The following is a 17777-nucleotide window of genomic DNA, read 5'->3' on the forward strand; positions in this document are numbered from 1 at the left end:
TGAACCTCCCCCAGCCCTGTGACACTGCCGCTCGATGAAATCCTGCACCAGCTCATTACTTCGCATGTGCCAGGGTCCATGCACAAGTAGGTGTACTGATGGGCTAAAGCTGGGGATATACACTTGCTGAGTTTCACCTCCATTGAAGAGGCACAGGGTTTTATCAGGCAGTAAACTCACAGAGGGTAGAGGAGATGGGGTGTGGAGAGCTTGACGTAAAATACTAGCTCTCCACCCCTTAACTTTAAAACCAGAATTTTCATATTGAATAAAAGTAGTTTTGCTAAGGATGGAAGCAGCACTTAGACATTGTAAATAGCGTTGCACAAGAGGCAATATGCCCTGTCAGGTTCTGGTGACAGCTGTAGTGGCAAAATTATGTTGACAGTTTCAATTTAACATTAGGATTGTGCAATTAAACAAATGTATTCGATTTGTTTGCAATTTGCAAAAAAAAAAAGTCACGATTATGATTTTCACCAGAGTCATGCAATTGCTTTTAGCATTGCCCAGGATTTGCAGCAGGGAGGATAAAGCCTGCATGGAATATATCAAAGTATGATGGACAGTCGTTTCACTGTAGTTAGTAGTTGGGTGATAGAATAAAGAAACCCGTATTAAATACATTTGACTTCTTCCCACCGCGCCAGCTCACTGAACTTTTTTATCTGCCAGTTCACTAAACCAATTAAAAACAGGAAAAATCATGCTTAAGATGAAGAATCACCCTTAAGCTTGAAAAAAAATGGAGATTGTAACTTTAGGTAAAAATCACGTGATAATTTTATTGTCATCTTTTTATTACAGTGAGAAACCACCAGCAGTGCTGATGGTTACAGAGACATATTAAAGGGGCTCTGGGAAAAGTCATTTTTAACTAATCACCTTGCATAGGCTTTAGAAAGACTATTCCACACCTACCTTTAGTATGTAAATTGCCTCAGTGGTTTTTGAATAAGTCCATTTTTATTCATATGCTAATGAGCTTCCAACCAGCACAGGAAGTTCCCAGCAGCACTCGTCTCTCGTATTCTCTCCTATGTGTGTGTGCAAACAGGAATTGGAGTCATCAGCAGCAGCAGCCTCCCATAGGAAACAACAGGAGAGGTGTGCACAATGTATCGTGCACCAGACTAATTAGCATATGAATAAAAACGGACTTATTCAGAAACCACTGAGGCAATCTACATACTAAAGGTAAGTGTGGAATAGCATTCCTAAAGGCTATGCAAGGATATGATTAGTTAAAAATGACTTTTCCTAATGATATAACCCCTTTAATCTTCTCCCTTGGCCCTGATAGGCATCTCCAGCCTTTCTGGATGCTATCTATTATTAGAACCTCCCACTCCCGTATCCAAGACTTCTCCTAAGTTGCCCACTTCTCTGGAATGCTCTACCTCAGACAATCAGATTAACACCCAATTCCTAGCAATATGTTGTCACTGTATAGATGTATGGTATCTAAGTGTATATGATGTTTGGAGAATTGATTGAGGGTGTTGTCCAGGAATTGGAGACTGAGTCATGGCACGCCATCAAATGGACTACGGCGACAGAGAACAGGTAAGTATTTTTTTTTCTTTTTATGTTACACCTGCCCCAGGCCCCTGCGTAGTCTGTCCAATTCCAGGACAACCCCTTTAAGGAAAACAAGAGGCAAACATATATATTTTGTTTTTTCATCAGTTGATTTGCAGAGAAGCTCTCTACTGCACTGAAGTATTTTACCCCATTGCATAAAAAAACTAATTCAAAAATTAACTTGCTTACCTGGATCTGCTAATCCTGTGGTTTCCAGCAGTATGTAGTCAAACTTTCCTTTCTTCTGCATTAGATTTTCTATTGCTTTTAGACCATTGTCCCTTAAATAAAAATAGTTGTAGACTAGTAATCCATAGTAAACCTTCTTATATAATGGGGTAGGTTTCAGTGATCTATTATTTCTCATGAAATTGTATTTGTGTAGCTGTGTCCACTAGAGGGCACACTGTCCATGCAATAAACTCCACAAGTAAGCATCCTAACGTTAGGCTTTTATTTAATGCTTCCACTACATGAGTAACGTTAGGTTCATCCTAGCATTCAGGTTTCTGCTCTTTGGCTCTGCTTGGGGACATGAAAAATGTAAATCCTATCCAATTAAAAAGTCGGGTCTGCTGGGTTTCCGACGATTTTATACAGAATAGTGGTAGCTAGTGTGAGTACACAATATATATATATATATATATATATATATATATATATATATATATATATATATATATTATACACACATACCGTATTTTTCGGACTATAAGACGCACTGGACTATAAGACGTTTTAGAGGAGAAAAATAGGGAAAAAAAAATTTTCAGGCAAAAAATGGTAAAATATTTAATATATGGGAGTTGTAGTTTTGGAACAGCTGCAAGGCCACATTGACAGGTGACCCTGCAGCTGTACGGGGATGTATAGGGCGTTTTTTTTGTGGGGCCAGGTGTACTTTTTAGATATACCATTTTGGGAAATGTTTATTGCTTAGATCACCTTTTATTTAATTCAGAGGCAAAACAGAGAGAAAAACCCGGCAGTTTAGCACTTTTGATTTTGACGTTCACTGTACATAAAAATATTAGTAGACCGGGCATTTTCAGACACAGGGATACCTAATATGTATGTTTCACAGTAATGTTATACTTTTATATGTATTCTAGGGAAAGGAGGTGAACTTTTATTTATTTTATTTTTTATTATATTTTTTTTAAGTGTTTTTTTTTTTTTTTACTATTTTAATATCCCCCGCCTAGGGGGCTTGAACCTGCAATCATTTGATTGCAAGTCCCATAGACGGCAATACAAGTGTATTGCCGTCTATGGGAGATTCTATACATTACTATCGCGGAGGGTCATAGACCAGCCGCGATAGTAATATATATCTATGACAAGCCTCGGAGCCTTCATTAGGCTCCCGGCTGTCATCGGAACAGGTCGGCTCCTGCGGCCTCGCCGTGCAGGAGCCGGCCTGCATCACTAAAGGTATGAGGCCGGGGGGGGGGGGGGCTAACTGACTGCCGGGACCTGTGGAGGAGGAGTGGGTTTGCAGCATGGCCGCGCCACTGCCACCACTGGTTTTCTTCAGCGGCAGTAGCGCGGCAATCTGCAGGGCCCGGCAGCTAAGACCGTCCCCGGCATCTGCTGTAATAGACCGGCGGATGCCGGGGAGTGTCTTAGCTGCCGGGGCCTGCAGTATTGTCACGCTCCTGCCGCTGAAGAAAACCAGCGGTGGCAGTAGCGCGGCAATCTGCAGGCCCCGGCAGCTAAGACACTCCCCGGCATCCGTCGGTCTATTACAGCAGATGCCGGGGACTGTCTTAGCTGCCGGGGCCTGCAGATTGCCGCGCTACTGCCGCTGAAGAAAACCAGTGGTGGCAGTAGCGCGGCCATGCTGCAAACCCACTCCTCCACCCACATTCAGACTATAAGACGCACCCTCATTTTCCTCCGAAATTTGGGGGAAAAAAAGTGTGTCTTATAGTCCGAAAAATACGGTATATACATACATACACACTTAGCACAACACAAAAAAGAAGCTGGGAACAATGGTGCTACACAAGAACAGTGCCAGACAAGATACATATCTACGGCTATTTACAGTATCTTGTGGAAATTCGCACTGAATTTTTGCCTCAAATAACGCCTCCCAACTCTCCTATTCATTTCAAAAGGATCAGTAGCAGATTTTTCAAATTTGCAAATCCCACTGAAATGAATGGCGCAAAAAATAAAAAACGCTAGCTTTTTTTTTCTGCTTCCCATTCATTTCAATGGGCTTTGCATGGCAGAATCCACCTGAAGATAGAAAAAAAATCAGCTAGAGGCAAAAATCTGCTACTGACTCCGATTAAAATGAATGGGAGAGTTGGAAAGAGTATTTTATTTAGGCCAATTTTGAGGAGTACCTGAGTACTGATGGGTGAGGTACACTGGGATTAGTGGCTTCCATCAAAAACAGCTCCTCTCATGTGAAAGTATGATTAGTATTACAGTGAAATATTCATTTAGTTGATTCCATTTTTTTTTAATGTGTAGTGCAATATGAATAGATAGAACATTTAGAGGCACATCTATCATCAGAAAACTGGCATGCGAGCCATGAAAAATGTAAGAAGTTTTTGGAAATTGGTGAATATTTAAGTTTTACGACCGCATGCCACTTACCTCAAAGGAGGCATGGCAGAGAACATGAGGGTTAGGGCCATTGGCCCTGTCAGATTTATCTTTATTTATGCCAGTTTTCTGATATACATGATGATAGAAATCTACGTCAGCAAGGAGCTAGTGTAGATTTCTGTTTAGATGCACAAACCCCACAGGATGCACCTAATTTATGTACCTAATGCGTACACATAGTCAGAAATTAGACGCAAACTTAATCATGGTAGGGTGAAAAAAACAGATAAATAAGCCTCTTAACATTTTCCCATCAAAGACATTTTAAAATATTCACAGAATATGCCATCAATGTTCGATGGATGTCAGAACCTCCTGACCCTCATTTCTATGAGGCAGCCACATTCAGGCACAGAATAAATAGAGAGATGGCCATGTGTGTGTACTCTATTCACGTCTATTGGAGTTGCCATAAATTTCTACTATTCAGAAAACCCTTAACGTACCACTCCAGCAGTATTTTTTCAGCTATGCAAGGTAATTATCAAAGAAGTTAAGCAACTGTAGATGCTGTCAACCATATCTAGTACAGGAGGGAAGGACTTTGATAAATCTGAAGACACACGGTAGTTCTCAATTATATATGCAGACAGCAAAGAGAGACCTCCTGTTTGCACAATGATAGCCAATGATGGACTCCCTTTAACTATGTATCTTTCTTTATGCCAAAAAGAAGCAGAATTTATGTATGTATGTGCGTTTAAAAGAGGATATCTAACCAAAGCAACCCCTCCCCCTGTATATTATGTCCACAATCCATATTAGGACATATAAAATAGAGTATAAGGGGAGGGATGACCTTTATTAAACAACAGATTTATGAAAGCAGTCTAAAAGAAAATCTGTCTTTGTTGCCATTAACAATCAGTCACAGCACAACTTTTTTCTTTTTTCTAAACGCAGCATAAGAATCCTGTGCTGCAATTGGATGTTGTTGGCAACAAGGACATATTTTATTTTAAGCTAAGGCCCCACGTAGCGGCGTCGCAGCAAGAAAGCTATGTAGGAGAACCACGGTGTGAACACATTGCGGGTTTCCTGCAGCGCTTTTCACAGGGATCCTCTGTGGAATTTCTGCTTCACCCACATATCTGCAGGTATAATTGACATGCTGCAATTTCTAAAACCGCAAAGGTTTTGGAAATCGCAGCATTTCTGCTGTGCGTATTTTTCTGCAATGTGTGGACAGTATTCACTAGAATCCGATTCACTTTGCAATGACTCTAAAACATGTTTTTTGCTGTGGCACACATTCAATGGTTCTTACTTTACAGAGCAGCATAGACATCCATTTCTTAACTCCAACCACTCCTCATACAGCTCTCCAGCCTGGCTTATGGCCAAGGACTTCTCCACAGCACTGCCTGGAAAGCAAACAAACATATGATTTATAGAACAAAAGTAACAAGTTCTGAAATCCACACCCTAAATTCAATCCTATTTTGGTACTAATTGGGGAAGAAAAAAGTTTGCACAACTCCCATCTAAGGTACAACTGCAAAAGTGAATAAACTGTGAATGTTGTTAAGAAGTTATAGCTTTCCTCCCTTTATAGTATTACAATAATCCTTATCTATGAGAAGATTCCATGACTTCTAGGCACACCCAGAGAGAAAGCCTCACTAAAACAATAAAAAGACATGATCTTATAATGCCAATAAGCAACTGTTAAACTGATATAGCTATAAGGGATTGAAATGTTTACGTTTGCAACCAGGCCCATAAGCCAGGAAGGCACCGCAGGCCCCTCATCACGCTACGACTTACTGTATGTCTTTAATCATGCTTTGTTAAAAATGGTATTTATTGAGGTTACTCATTAAAAGCAATAGGTTCAACAGCACAACAAATTGTGAATATTATATAATCCAAAAATAAACAGTATAAGGCTAGGTTCACATTTGCTCTCCATTGATCAGGTCCTCTGGAGGACCCAAACAGTGGAGCGACTGACCACCATTTTTATAATGAAATCAGAGGAGAGTAAAGTCCTCCATGCAGGACTTTTCTCTCCACAGATTTCTGGCAGTTTCTGTGGCTTAGCTTAAAAAAAGAGAAGAAAGAAAAGGGAAAAGAGCAGGAAGAGATAAAGAAGAGATAAGGTTAAAGGGCAAAAAAGAAAAGAGAAGGAAGTTATCTCCCTGAAAAGCAGAGACGCCTTGAGATCCACGAGGAATAGTCCAATCAGTATTGCCAGGTTGTATAGAAAGCCTGGACACAAACCATAATATACTGGCCTATAGGGACATTTTGATACTCCTGGAATATCAGCCATATCCTTTGATGTCTGTTAGCCTATACATCATACATCCTTCTACTTTGCTCTCTGCAATGGTATTTATTAAACTAAGGCATCCTGACAAACCCCTCTACTCTGTCAAGAGATCAGTTAAATTGTGTCTATACCTGTCATGTTAGAAAAGTTGTCTTGATATGCTGTATTGCAATAAATATATTTTTGGCACTACTTAGGGCGGGTTCACATCTGGACAGGAGACGGAAACCGGCAGTCACCGATTCATTTGAATGAGTTTGCAGAGTGTCCACCCGTGAGCGTTTTGTGGTCTCCGCGGCAAAACCGTTTTTTTGGGTTTTTTTAACCGGACACAAAGTCAGACATGCAGGACTTTGCGTCCGGTTAAAAAAAAAAACGGTTTCGCCGCAGAGACCACAAAACGCTCATGAGCGGACACTGTCTGCCACGTTTCCGTCTCCTGGCGGCAGAAGATGGAAGCCTGAAAGCGGAGACCGGGGCACAGATGTGAACCCGGCCTTATTCAAAGTTTGTGGCTCTAATCTTATACACTCACCGGCCACTTTATTAGGTACACCTGTCCAACTGCTTGTTAACACTTAATTTCTAATCAGCCAATCACATGGCGGCAACTCAGTGCATTTAGGCATGTAGACATGGTCAAGACAATCTCCTGCAGTTCAAACCGAGCATCAGTATGAGGAAGAAAGGTGATTTGAGTGCCTTTGAACGTGGCATGGTTGTTGGTGCCAGAAGGGCTGGTCTGAGTATTTCAGAAACTGCTGATCTACTGGGATTTTCACGCACAACCATCTCTAGGGTTTACAGAGAATGGTCCGAAAAAGAAAAAACATCCAGTGAGCGGCAGTTCTGTGGGCGGAAATGCGTTGTTGATGCCAGAGGAGAATGGCCAGACTGGTTCGAGCTGATAGAAAGGCAACAGTGACTCAAATAGCCACCCGTTACAACCAAGGTAGCCAGAAGAGCATCTCTGAACGCACAGTATGTCGAACTTTGAGGCAGATGGGCTACAGCAGCAGAAGACCACACCGGGTGCCACTCCTTTCAGCTAAGAACAGGAAACTGAGGCTACAATTTGCACAAGCTCATCGAAATTGGACAATTGAAGATTGGAAAAACGTTGCCTGGTCTGATGAGTCTCGATTTCTGCTGCGACATTCGGATGGTAGGGTCAGAATTTGGCGTCAACAACATGAAAGCATGGATCCATCCTGCCTTGTATCAACGGTTCAGGCTGGTGGTGGTGGTGTCATGGTGTGGGGAATATTTTCTTGGCACTCTTTGGGCCCCTTGGTACCAATTGAGCATCGTTGCAATGCCAAAGCCTACCTGAGTATTGTTGCTGACCATGTCCATCCCTTTATGACCACAATGTACCCAACATCTGATGGCTACTTTCAGCAGGATAATGCGCCATGTCATAAAGCTGGAATCATCTCAGACTGGTTTCTTGAACATGACAATGAGTTCACTGTACTCCAATGGCCTCCACAGTCACCAGATCTCAATCCAATAGAGCATATTTGGGATGTGGTGGAACGGGAGATTCGCATCATGGATGTGCAGCCGACAAATCTGCGGCAACTGTGTGATGCCATCATGTCAATATGGACCAAAATCTCTGAGGAATGCTTCCAGCACCTTGTTGAATCTATGCGACGAAGAATTGAGGCAGTTCTGAAGGTAAAAGGGGGTCCAACCCGTTACTAGCATGGTGTACCTAATAAAGTGGCCGGTGAGTGTAAGTTTCTATCAATCAATCTGGCTGCTAGTGCTGCATGGACTGGTCACTTAAGGGCCGGTTCACACGGGCACAGAGGGGGCAGATTATGGCGCGTAATCCACGTCATAATCTGCCCCCTCACAATGGTGGTCTATGGAGACCGACAGGCTTCTTTTTCCGCTCACTGCACAGGTATTCCGTCGTGCAGCCGCGACAGAATATGCACACGCAGATTTGCGTGTGAACTAACCCTTACTTTATCATATCTTTATGGTCAAATTATTTTCAATCTTTTCTTGGAGTACCATCATTTTTATCTACGATAGTTTAGGCATTCGGGGTTTACGTTCAGAAGGTCCACTTGGGGAATCTAATGGATGGAAACCTAATATGCATAAAAAAGCAGTTACCTAAAAAAAACATGGACCCCATAGACTATAATGAGTCCGTGTGGTTTCTGCGCGAAAAATGCGGAGAGAAAAGTGCTGTTTGTAGCGCTTTTCTCTCCACATTTTTCATGTGGAGAGGGGAACAGAATCCCCAAACGCAGATGTGAACTGAGCCTCTTTTTTCTTTTTAAAATGGTTTTGTTGAACCACAATTCAAAATCAATGACTGATTTTCAAAAGTTGATTTTCTGTAAATTTACAATTTTGTCCACCTGTGTATAATCAGCAGGTCTTTACAATTACAGCGATACCACATTTATATTGTTTTTATGTTTTAACGCCTTAACAGAAGTTCAACATTTAAAAAATAAAAACATTCTTGACATACAATACTCTGACACCATAATTTTTTAGCTATTTCCATATACAGGGTGTCCAGAAAGTAAGTACTCAAAATGAAAGAATGGACTTTAGCTGGTATATGAAGCATTTTTTTTTTTTTTTTTTTATTAATGAACATGTAACCGGAAATACACTATGGCGGCGCTGCAGGTAGACTGACACACTGAATATAAGCTTGTAATTGTGAATGTAACAGTAATTCTTGTGGGGAATGTCAAGTCCGTTGTGTACGCAACACCTGTGCCAACCCGTGAAGAGCTTGTGAACCGCATCCAGGCTGCATTTGTCATGGTGTGGGCCATGTGCGTTGCACTGCTGGCATCGAGGCAGGCGGCCGGCACTTCCAGCAATTCTTGTAAATAAGTGACTGATTAAACTGATTTCCCATTAAAGCGCTTTCTTTTCTTTGTTTCTCCTTTCACATGGCGCAACAAGGGATAGGAAACAGACATCTCGGTCTACCTGCAGCACCACAACGGTGCATTTCCGGTCACATGTTCATTAATAAAAAAAACGCTTCATATACCGGCTAAAGTCCACCCTTTCATTTTGTGTACTTACTTTCCGGACACCCTGTATAGAGATCCTTAAGGCCTCTTTTTTTGCGGAGCCAGTTGTACTTTTTATTTGTGCCATTATTGGGAATGTCTAATTTTTGGATTGCCTTTTACTCTATTTTTTTTCAGGAGGTAAAACATTGAATACACTCTACGGTGTTAACCATGTTGGAAAAATTATATGTGTGTAGTTTGGGCCTTTGTGGTCATGGGGAAACCTAATTTGTTTATGTTAATTTTTCTTTATTTATTCTCATTTGTGATCTCGGGAAAGTGGAGTAATTTCAATTTTTTAAAACACTTTGTTTGTTTTCTTAATTTTTTTTTTAATTTTGTTAATTCCCCTGTCCAAGGAGGCTTGAACCTGTGATCCTCAAGTCATTGTACCATAGGCTACAATACTGCTAAAATTTGTATACTTGTAACATTCTGTGTGATAATCATCAATTTATAATTACTAGAGATGAGCGAACACTAAAATGTTCGAGGTTCGAAATTCGATTCGAACAGCCGCTCACTGTTCGAGTGTTCGAACGGGTTTCGAACCCCATTATAGTCTATGGGGAACATATACTCGTTAAGGGGGAAACCCAAATCTGTGTCTGGAGGGTCACCAAGTCCACTATGACACCCCAGGAAATGATACCAACACCCTGGAATGACACTGGGACAGCAGGGGAAGCATGTCTGGGGGCATAAAAGTCACTTTATTTCATGGAAATCCCTGTCAGTTTGCGATTTTCGCAAGCTAACTTTTCCCCATAGAAATGCATTGGCCAGCGCTGATTGGCCAGAGTACGGAATTCGAACAATCAGCGCTGGCTCTGCTGGAGGAGGCGGAGTCTAAGATCGCTCCACACCAGTCTCCATTCAGGTCCGACCTTAGACTCCGCCTCCTCCGGCAGAGCCAGCGCTGATTGGCCGAAGGCTGGCCAATGCATTCCTATGCGAATGCAGAGGCTTAGCAGTGCTGAGCCAGTTCTGCTCAACTACACATCTGATGCACACTCGGCTCTGCTACATCAGATGTAGCACACTCGGCTCTGCTACATCTGATGCACACTCGGCTCTGCTACATCAGATGTAGCAGAGCCGAGTGTGCATCAGATGTAGCATCATGTGTGCATCAGATGTAGCAGTGTGCACACTCGGCTCTGCTACATCAGATGTAGCAGAGCCGAGTGTGCATCAGATGTAGCAGAGCCGAGTGTGCATCAGATGTGTAGTTGAGCAGAACTGGCTCAGCACTGCTAAGTCTCTGCATTCGCATAGGAATGCATTGGCCAGCCTTCGGCCAATCAGCGCTGGCTCTGACGGAGGAGGCGGAGTCTAAGGTCGGACCTGAATGGAGATTGGTGTGGAGCGATCTTAGACTCCGCCTCCTCCAGCAGAGCCAGCGCTGATTGGTCGAGTTCCGTACTCTGGCCAATCAGCGCTGTCCAATGCATTCCTATTGGAAAATGTTTATGTCACAAAAATCACAATTACACACCCGATAGAGCCCCAAAAAGTTATTTTTAATAACATTCCTACCTAAATAAAGGTTATCCCTAGCTATCCCTGCCTGTACAGCGATCCCTGTCTCTTAGTCACAAAGTTCACATTCTCATATGACCCGGATTTGAAATCCACTATTCGTCTAAAATGGAGGTCACCTGATTTCGGCAGCCAATGACTTTTTCCGATTTTTTTCGATGCCTCCGGTGTCGTAGTTCCTGTCCCACCTCCCCTGCGCTGTTATTGGTGCAAAAAAAGCGCCAGGGAAGGTGGGAGGGGAATCAAATTTTTTTGGAGTTTGCCATGTGATGTTCGATTCGAATCGAACACATCGAACAGCCTGATATCCGATCGAACATGTGTTCGATAGAACACTGTTCGCTCATCTCTAATAATTACTAAAAAAATATCCTACCTTCACCAAACTCATTAACAATGACTGCAATTCTTTTGTTGTGCTGTTCTGTCAAAATGTAATTCAGCAGTGTTGTCTTTCCAGCACCTAAGCCATAAACAAATGAATAAATATAAAGGAAATCATTATATAAATATCAATAAAACATAAAATACAATTTATTTATATTTTATATATCATGTAACTCAACTATAGACAACAATCGAGGGAAATCAAATTAAGGTACTGTTGCCATAGTTTACGGCATGGGTTATCGGTAATGTATGCAATATCATAAGTCACCACTAGAATGCACTACTGCATTACAATACACTGAAAAATAGTAAAAAGAATAAGCAAATAAGTTGGAAATTTAGAAAAATCAACAGAAGAAAAATGTAGAACTTGATAATTGGTCAAATATAGGTATAGTGTAGGTACAATATCAGTTAGATAAAATCTAAATGACTTCAATTGCTCCACTTTGTTAGGCTGGGTTCACATGCCGCTTTTTTTTGCTGAAGAACTGCACGTGCTTTTTAATTTCAGTCATTTGTACCACATGTCATCTGTATGCTGATGACTGTCAATGTGAAAATCTCTGGTTTACTGGCCATTAGCTTATAGGAGAGATGCATAACATGTGCTGAGCACTATTAAAGTAAAAAAAAAAATACAAGCAGTTCTTCAGCAAAAAAGCGACACGTAAATCCACCGTCATGCTATGACGCCCTCACAACTAATACAGGCCAATAGCAGCATGGTGGTTTTGTCTAGGTGTTCCGTTTTCCTCCCACAATCCAAAGACATCCTGATAGGGAATTTAGATTGAGAGTTCTGAGTGACTGACGGTGTATGTGAAGTGCAGTGAAATATGCTGGCGCTATACAAGTAAGAGAAATAATTAATAAATGGATTGGAAACACTCCTCAGCTGTTTTTACAAAGTCACTGACCTGATAAGATGTGCTATATAAACTCCAGAGTAATACAGCATAAAATAGGAACTTCTAACAGACTGGCATTTTTTGGCACAAATTAAGCAGGAATTCGGACTCAGTTAGCTCAGTAAATCTGCTCCAATGATAAGAGATGCAATCACCTGACAAATGAGCATTTGCTCTGTCTGATGATCACTGACATATACAGGATATACATAGATGACGTAGTAAGTTTGTTTATCTCTCTGGCACATCTAAAGAAACCTCTGACTGATATGTGCAACTCTGTTCTGAAGAAAAAGAGAAGAGCAGAACATGCTCAATTTTTTTTTTTTTAAGCCGCTTCTGTACTGGGTCAATTTTTGGTCCAGGACCAGACACATTTTCGGGTTTTTTGTACGTGCAGTTTTGAGGGCTAAAACATTTTTAGCATTTGTGTTATTCAACTAACACATAGGGCTTTATTTTTATATCCGGGATAATATAATCAAAAGAGGAGGGAAAATATGTCTGTTTTTAACTATATATATATATATATATATATATATATATATATATATTAGCAGAAAACAGGAAAAAAAAACTTTTAGCTGAACAGATTTTCAATTGCAAACATTTCTGCAACAAATCTGTCCCATGTGAATAAACCCTAAGGCTAAAGCCACACGTTGTGGAAACGTTGCATCTTTTTTTGTTGCAGATTTTGGGGGGGGGGGGGGGGTTTAGCCAAAGCTGAGAGTGACTATAAAAGGAATGGAAGATATGCAGGAATTACTTGTACAGTGGCATGCAAAAGTTTGGTCACCCTTAGTCAAAATGACTGTTATTGTGAATAGTTAAGCAAGTTGAAGATACAATGATCTTCAAAAGGCATAGCATTACAGATGACACATTCCCAATGTATTTTTGAAAAAACCTATTTCACATTTTCAAAATAACAAAAAATGAAAACGGCCGATGCATAAGTTTTGGCTCCCTGCATTGTTAGTACCTAGTAGCACCTCCTTTAACAAGTATCACAGCTTGTAAAGGCTTTTTGTAGGCAGCCGAGAGTCTTTCAATTCTTATTTGTGGGATTTTCATCCATTCTTCCTTGGAAAAGTCTTCCAGTTCTGTGAGATTTCTGGGTCGTGTTCCATGCAGTGCTCTTTTAAGGTCTAGCCACAGAATTTCAATGATGTTTAGATCAGCGGACGGAGGACTATGTTAAAACCTTCATCTTGTGCCTTTTTAGGTAGTCTATGGTGGATTTTGACATGTATTTAGGATCATTATCCATTTGTAGAAGCCATCCTCATCCTCTTTTCAATTTCAGAGTTTTTTATAGATGGTGTTTTGTTTGCTTCAAGAATTTACTGAAGTTTCATTGAATCCATTCTTCCTTCTACCTGTGAAATGTTCCCTGTACCATTGGCTGCAACACAACCCCAAACCATGATTGATCCACCCATTTGCTTAATGGTTGGAGATATATTCTCTTCCTGAAATTCTATGCCCTTTTTCTCCAAACATACCTTTGATCATTGCAGACTAACAGTTCAATTTCAACCTCATTGGTCCACAGGACTTGTTTCCAAAATGCATCAGGTTTGTTTAGATGTTCTTTTGCAAACTTCTAACGCTGAATTTTATGGTGAAGATGCAGGAGAGGTTTTCTTCTTATGACTCTTCCATGAAGGACAGGTATGTCCAGGTATCACTGAACAGTAGAACAATGTACCACAAGTCTTATAAATCTTCCTAAGGCCAGGGCCCCATGGGCCGGAAACACCGCCATTTGCCCGCGGTGAAAAAAACTGCGGCGTTATACAATACTTGCAAAGTGGATGGGATTCATGCAGCGCAGCGAGGACACGCTGAGAATTCCAAAACTGGCGCAGTTTTGGAAATCGTAGCCTGTCAATTATATCTATGGAAACGCCGGTGGCTTTCCCATAGATATAATGGTAACAGACAGTCCGTGCAGGAAAACTCTGTGAACTTTCTGTTCAAAGCGCTGAGGGAAGAACCGCGATGCATTCACGGCGTGGTTGTTCCCACAGCACTTTAGCGTGGCGTTTCCGGCCCGTGGGGCCTCAGCCTGAAGATCTTTGGCAGTCAAGTGGGGGTTCTGATTTGCCACTCAGGCAATCCTATGCGCAGCTGTCTCTGAAATTTTTCTTAGTCTTCTAGACCTTATCTTGACCTCCATTGTTCCTGTTAACTCTCATTTCTTAACTACACTTTGAATTGAGGAAAAGGCAACTTCAAAATACTTTGTTATCTTCTTATAGCTTTCTCCTGCTTTGTGGGCCTCCACCATTTTCATTTATAGGCATTTTCAGTGCTCGGCAGCTACTTAGAAGAACCTTTGGCACAAGGTTAGAGGAGGAAGGGTATTTATAAAGCTGAAAAATTTGCATCACTTAGCTCTTCCTAATGACGGTAGTGAACAAGTCATAACCATAAGGCTCCTTGCAGATGATTGTTGAGAAGATCTATGTGCAATCCTTGTTTTTCGCGGATAGCACACTGACCCATTCATTTCTATAGATACATGCATACGACCATGTTTTTAACTGATCAGCGTGCAAGCTGTGATTCTGTACCACATCAGGTAGAACATGTCCTATTCTGTTCAGCTTTGTGGAATGGGCTCGCCCATAAAAGCCCATGGGAGACTAAAAACCTATGACAGCACACTGATGTGCTCAGTATGTCATCAGTGTGCTATCTGTTTTCACAGACAAGCTGGATATATCATTAGATGTCACCTGTGTTTTTTATGGTGGATCCGCAAACTAGGACCACACACTGATGGCACACTGAAGACACTCCATCAGTTTTTGTGGACACACTTCACTGATGCTGAAGAAACACTGAACACACTCTGTCCGCAAAAACTGAACACTAATTACTAGTTTGCTGATCGCAAAATACACACGGTCTTCTGCAGCTAGCCTAACTGGCTAAAGTCTGAGACCTTGGTCAAAGTTATCTGAGCACACAAATTTACAAGGGTTCCCAAACTTTTGCAAGGTACTCCTTTCCTTTTTCACTCTAAAATTGTACTCAAATATAATACACAGATATTGCTTAAAATGAAAGGGGTGTGTTTAATCTGTAACTTTATTCCTTTTAAAGATCATTTCATCTTCAACTTGCTTAACTGTTCACAATAACAGTCATTTTGGCCAGGGGTGTCCAAACTTCTACATGCCACTGTACTTCATTCTTCTCAATCCATTCCTGGCTTTGGCTCGAAAAAAAAACAAAAAAAAAACGCAGAATATGCAACAAGAATAGCTGCGTTTCCGCAATGTGAGGTCTTAGCCTAAGGTCGGGCCCCACGTAGCCGAAACGCCACGGGAAAAAAAAATTGCGGCATTTCTCAGTCGGTACAAAGTGGATATGGTATTTTAGCGAATCCCATACCCACTTAGTGGTAAAAACCGCACAGTTTACAAAACCAGCGCAGTTTTGGAAATCGCAGCATGTCAATTATACCTACTTTCAGTCTAAAGCGCTGCAGGAAGAACAGTAATGCGTTGCCACCATGGTTTTTCACGTGCACTTTTTTGCTGCAGGACGCCACATGGGTCCTTAGCCTTAAGAGAGGTTTCTACTTTCAGAGGAGCAGTACCAAGTATTAGAAACCAGGGTGTACTTACCTAAGTAACCTGTTATAATAGTGACTGGAATCTTACGCTGCGGTTGTTCATTCTGTACCAGTTCCTTGATGGGAACAAGTTCAGGGCAGTCATCATCATCCTCCATGAAGACAATAGGGCCTCACACTGTAAAATAAATCAAAAACAATTGACAAATACAATATTTTTTATTTTATTAGGAAGAAAGTGAACCTGTCAAGTGATTTCTGCTGCCCTAAGAGCAGGATATAATAGAGGGAGCATCTACACTAACTAAATATGCACAACATTTAACAAAGAGGTTAACCTACATCATAAATAAGCACTACAGTAAAACTAGTTTAAAAAAAAAAAAAGAAAAGGAACACCTGTGAAAATATGACATGGGGCAGTTGATATATAACCCGACAATGACTGCTCTTTATGTATTAGTGCATTTATAGAATATTATATATTGCCTGATAAGCTGCTTTAAAAATAACATAAGCCTCAAAACAAACCAAACATACTAAGTTATTAATTACATTCACAGGTATATAAGTCAAGTCCTTGCATCTTCTTAGCCACAAATCACCTTTGTCTCATCAGTATAGAACACTCTGAATCCTATTTGCTCCACACCACATGGAAGCAGAGATAGGCATTCTGGATTAAAATGGAGATGTTACAAAAACTGAAATAATTCCAGGGTGCATGCTGACAAGGGAAATACTTGTGAATTTATCCTTTGTCATAAACTGGAGGCTGCCCTTGATGCTTCTATTACTGGAAATGAAATGACCATTAACAACGTAAATCTTTGTTTCTGCTGGTGTCCCTTTACACACTCAGCATTGTGAGGCTGGCTCACAGTGCCCTTGGTAAATTTCATTAAAGTAACCCTGATCACACACATCCTGTTTTGTGGATAGAAATAACTACAAGGACCCATCTGTGATAAAATGCAGAAGCCTAATTTAATTGTGAAATTCAATCTAAAGTAGTAAAGCATATACTATATAAAATGATAAATGCTAGTTAGTTATGTCCGATAGCTGAAAGCCCTGCTGATCATTTGAATGTAGGACCTCATTCGCCTCCAGGCCAGGAGGAGTTGGAATGGAGTAATGATTGAGCATTCGCCCTGCTGTCCATTCATTGTCAACAGGAAGAAATGAAAGGCCCAGCATCAGTGCCACAGACTGTAAATGGAGTGACCGGACTCATACTAAATCTCCAGTCCATTGACACTTCTAGCTTCAGGCTTGTGGTTAGGTAGGAACAAGGGACCAGAACCCTTTTTCTGGTGAATGGTGAGGGTTCCAGCAGTTGGACTTCATAACAGAGTATACAATTATTTACTAAATCAAAAATGTCAGGAGAGCTGATGGACCTTTCACCACCTCCTCCAAGTCCAGCTCATTCGCATCATTTAAAGGGGTTGTCCAGTTTCAAGGGTTGGATAGGCCATCAATATTAGATCTGCAGAGGTCCAAAACCCGGGCCCCCTGCAGATCACCAGTACCGAGACATTGTAAGACAGCTGCACTGCTCACTTGCCATATAAACTGTAGTGGCGAGTGTAGGTACTGCAGTGCCGCCTCATTGAAGTCTATGGGCTAGTTCACACGGGGGCAATGAGGCAGATTTTGACAGCAGATTTCGCCTCAAAATCTACCTCCATACAATGATGGTCTATGGAGACTGCTAGCTTTGTTTTCTTTTCTGCTAGCAGTTTTTTTCTGCTAGCATAAAAAAGAAGCGACATGACCTTTCTTCA

At 41.2% G+C, this 17777-nt stretch overlaps 1 protein-coding gene across 1 annotated transcript in view; it reads right to left on the bottom strand.

Annotated features, from left to right (window-relative positions):
- The window catches only part of LOC142210096 (zinc-regulated GTPase metalloprotein activator 1B-like), a 66666-nt gene that overhangs the window by 39470 nt on the left and 9419 nt on the right, over positions 1 to 17777 (bottom strand). The window contains exons 2-5 of the mRNA XM_075279128.1: positions 16040 to 16165; positions 11471 to 11557; positions 5480 to 5576; positions 1774 to 1865 (exon numbers count right to left, since the gene is read on the bottom strand). Coding sequence (XP_075135229.1) covers positions 1774 to 1865; positions 5480 to 5576; positions 11471 to 11557; positions 16040 to 16145 — 382 coding nt within the window. The 5' untranslated portion in view covers positions 16146 to 16165. The remainder of the gene's footprint in view (positions 1 to 1773; positions 1866 to 5479; positions 5577 to 11470; positions 11558 to 16039; positions 16166 to 17777) is intronic.

The sequence above is a fragment of the Leptodactylus fuscus genome, chromosome 1 (genome assembly GCF_031893055.1).
Source record: "Leptodactylus fuscus isolate aLepFus1 chromosome 1, aLepFus1.hap2, whole genome shotgun sequence".
NCBI classification, from domain to species: domain Eukaryota; kingdom Metazoa; phylum Chordata; class Amphibia; order Anura; family Leptodactylidae; genus Leptodactylus; species Leptodactylus fuscus.